The sequence below is a fragment of the Monoraphidium neglectum genome (assembly GCF_000611645.1).
Source record: "Monoraphidium neglectum strain SAG 48.87 unplaced genomic scaffold scaffold06172, whole genome shotgun sequence".
Lineage (NCBI taxonomy): Eukaryota > Viridiplantae > Chlorophyta > Chlorophyceae > Sphaeropleales > Selenastraceae > Monoraphidium > Monoraphidium neglectum.
This window is the reverse complement of record NW_014007464.1, coordinates 1-2,457: the sequence shown is the minus strand read 5'-3', so window position 1 is coordinate 2,457 and position 2,457 is coordinate 1. Positions and strand designations below refer to the sequence as shown.

At 67.8% G+C, this 2,457-nt stretch overlaps 1 protein-coding gene across 1 annotated transcript; it reads left to right on the top strand.

Moving 5' to 3' along the window:
- Positions 1–9: 9 nt before the first annotated feature.
- MNEG_16260 (hypothetical protein) lies at positions 10–285 on the top strand (the record flags this gene model as incomplete). Its single annotated transcript, XM_014035270.1, has 1 exon — positions 10–285. A coding segment is annotated over one exon (276 nt), but the record flags the coding sequence as incomplete, so codon positions are not given.
- Between the last annotated feature and the right edge of the window lie 2,172 nt (positions 286–2,457).

Here is a 2,457-nt window from a genome sequence, read left to right as displayed (position 1 = left end):
GGTTGGGAGGGCGCGCCCCCGCAGCTTGGCGGGGCGGCGGCGTCCCTCCAGCAGCAGCAGCAGCAGCAGCAGCAGCAGCACCAGCACCAGCAGCAGCACCTGCAGCGCAGCCTGTCGCCGCTCGGGCACCGCCACCGCGCGGCGCCGCCGGACGCGGGTGCTACCGCTTCTCGTGGCTCTGACGCGACCCCTGCAGGCACGACGGCGGCCGCTGCGACGGCGGCGGCGTGCGCCGCCGGCCGACAGACCGATTTTGGTGCGGCCATGCCGCGCGAGGCCTGGTAACCTTGCTCGTAGCGCAGCTAGAGCGGCCTCCGCGCGGCGCGCAATTGTGCGAGGGCCTTTGCGCGGGGGAGCGCCTTGGCGGCGCGGACGAGCGCAGCGGCTGGGGCGTGTGTGTGCCTCGTGGCGCGCTCCTCCAGGCGTGGCCTTCGCCCTCGACCCTCTTTCCCCGCCGGCCGCAGGCGTGCGCGGCTGCTGCTGACCGCGCCTGCAATCACGCCTGCGCCCGCGCGTGGCCGTCCTTTGTTGCGGCGGCCGCTCGGCGCCTCGCTCATTCCTTCCGCGGCCGCCATCACGCGCGCGCGCACGCCCGCATGCCCGGCCGCGGCCCCACACGCTGCGCCGCCGCTCGATGATCGATGCCCTGTCACGTCCTTGGATTTAAGCACTGAGTATGTACACCACACAAGTTAGACCCATGTCAATCCCCGACCCTCCTGCTGACCGGCATCCGAGGTGCCTCAGCGTGCTGCCACTTGCCTCGCGAGCGCGCCAAGATTTTCCTCCGCTCTGCCGCCACGCCTCGCACTCAAGAGGACAAGACAGCCGGCAACACATGCGCGCGCAACACGCGCACGCACACACATTTGCGAATTGATGTTCTTGCATTCGGGCTCGCCCGCGACTTTGGGGGCGCGGGGGGGGGGGTCGAGAGGGTCCCTGGCGGCCTGCGCCCGCCAAGGTGTTGCGCTCGGCTATTGCGGTGCCATTGCTGCTAAGGCCGCCGCCGCCGCCGCTGCCGGCGGCGGCTGCGGGTAGAGGGAGGGGGGACGGTCGGATGGCACGCGCGCGGTCGGGGCTGGCGGGGTCAGCGGTGTGGCCTGCCTCCTGCCGCCCGTCGCGGTGCGCTGGCGCGCTCGCGCGCACAGGCGCCGCTCACAGGCGCGTTTCATGCCGGGAGGGGGCGCCGCGGCGCGGCGGATGCGCTTGAGGTGCGCGACCGGCGCGCCATGTTGCATTGCATCCGCGATGCAGGGGCTGCCTTTTGTGCCTGCCGCGTGTGGGATCTGTAACAATGCGGCTGGCACGAGGGGGGCGAACCAGTGGGATGACGGGCCAGCTGGCGACCGGGGGGAGGCAAGGCGTTTGCTGACGTCATCTAGGAGAAGTCAGCCGCCAGTGATTTGGCTCGTAAGACCAGAAGGGGGGATCGATCCCCACTGCAGCTTGGAAGGTGTGATACCTGCTGGTATGCCAGCGCCGTGGTGTTGTTTGCACAGTAGGGCGGGTGGGGCGGCTGCAGTGCAATGGGATGCATTTTTACTGTAGAGTGCAGACGTGCGGTGCAGTGTTTGTGTTTGGAAACCAGCAGCAGCAGCAGCAGCAGGCTATTTCGACTCCTTTGAAGTGTGATGATCCCTGGCGCACGTTGTGGCGGATGACGTCTCTCTGGGTCAGCACTGTTGCAGTACAGCGGAAGGCACATGGAGTTCTGCACCGCAGCCAGCCAGCCAGCCACACTTTTGAGCATATTGGTTGGCAGCCCGCGCCAAGCGTCGAGTGCGCTAGAGCGCCGCTGCACTCGCGCGCACGTGCCAGGCACGGGTGCAATGGCCAGACTGCACCCCACCCTGCGCTGTTGCGATGTGCGAAACCATACTACTTTCAGAGAAGGGGCACAGTGTCCTGCGCAAACGATGTGTTGTTACAGCCGCTGAAGGCGCGAGGAGAGCTGCACGCGACTGGCCAGAATGAAAACGCGTCTCGCGGTTGCAGGCGGCGCGGCAAGGGGCAGGGCGAGGCGGGGGCCGCGCCGCGCCGCCGGGGCGGGGCGCGCGGGGGCGTGCGCCTCCTCTGTTGCCGCCTTGGACGTCGTGTTTGGGTCTTCAGCGGATGCTGTGTTAGCGCGGTTGTGATGGCGTCTTAATCGATGGGGTTTATAAGGCCGAGGGCGATACTCATGTTGCCGGGGTCCTCCTGGCGCATGGAGCCATAATCTGCGGGCGGGGGTGCGTGGGTGTACGTGGGTGTACGTGGGTGTGAGGGTGTGTGCATGCATGTGTATATGGGGGGTTGCCTTGCCAATCGCTACGATGCAATCGTCGACGCCTCCAGTCCTCTCTAGAACACTCCCCCGCCTCCCTCACGCCCTCCCACCCAAAGCCGATACGCCTTCTTGACCCCAGGCGCCCCCGCCCCCCCAAAACGCACCGCTAACCACCGAGCCCTCCCAAC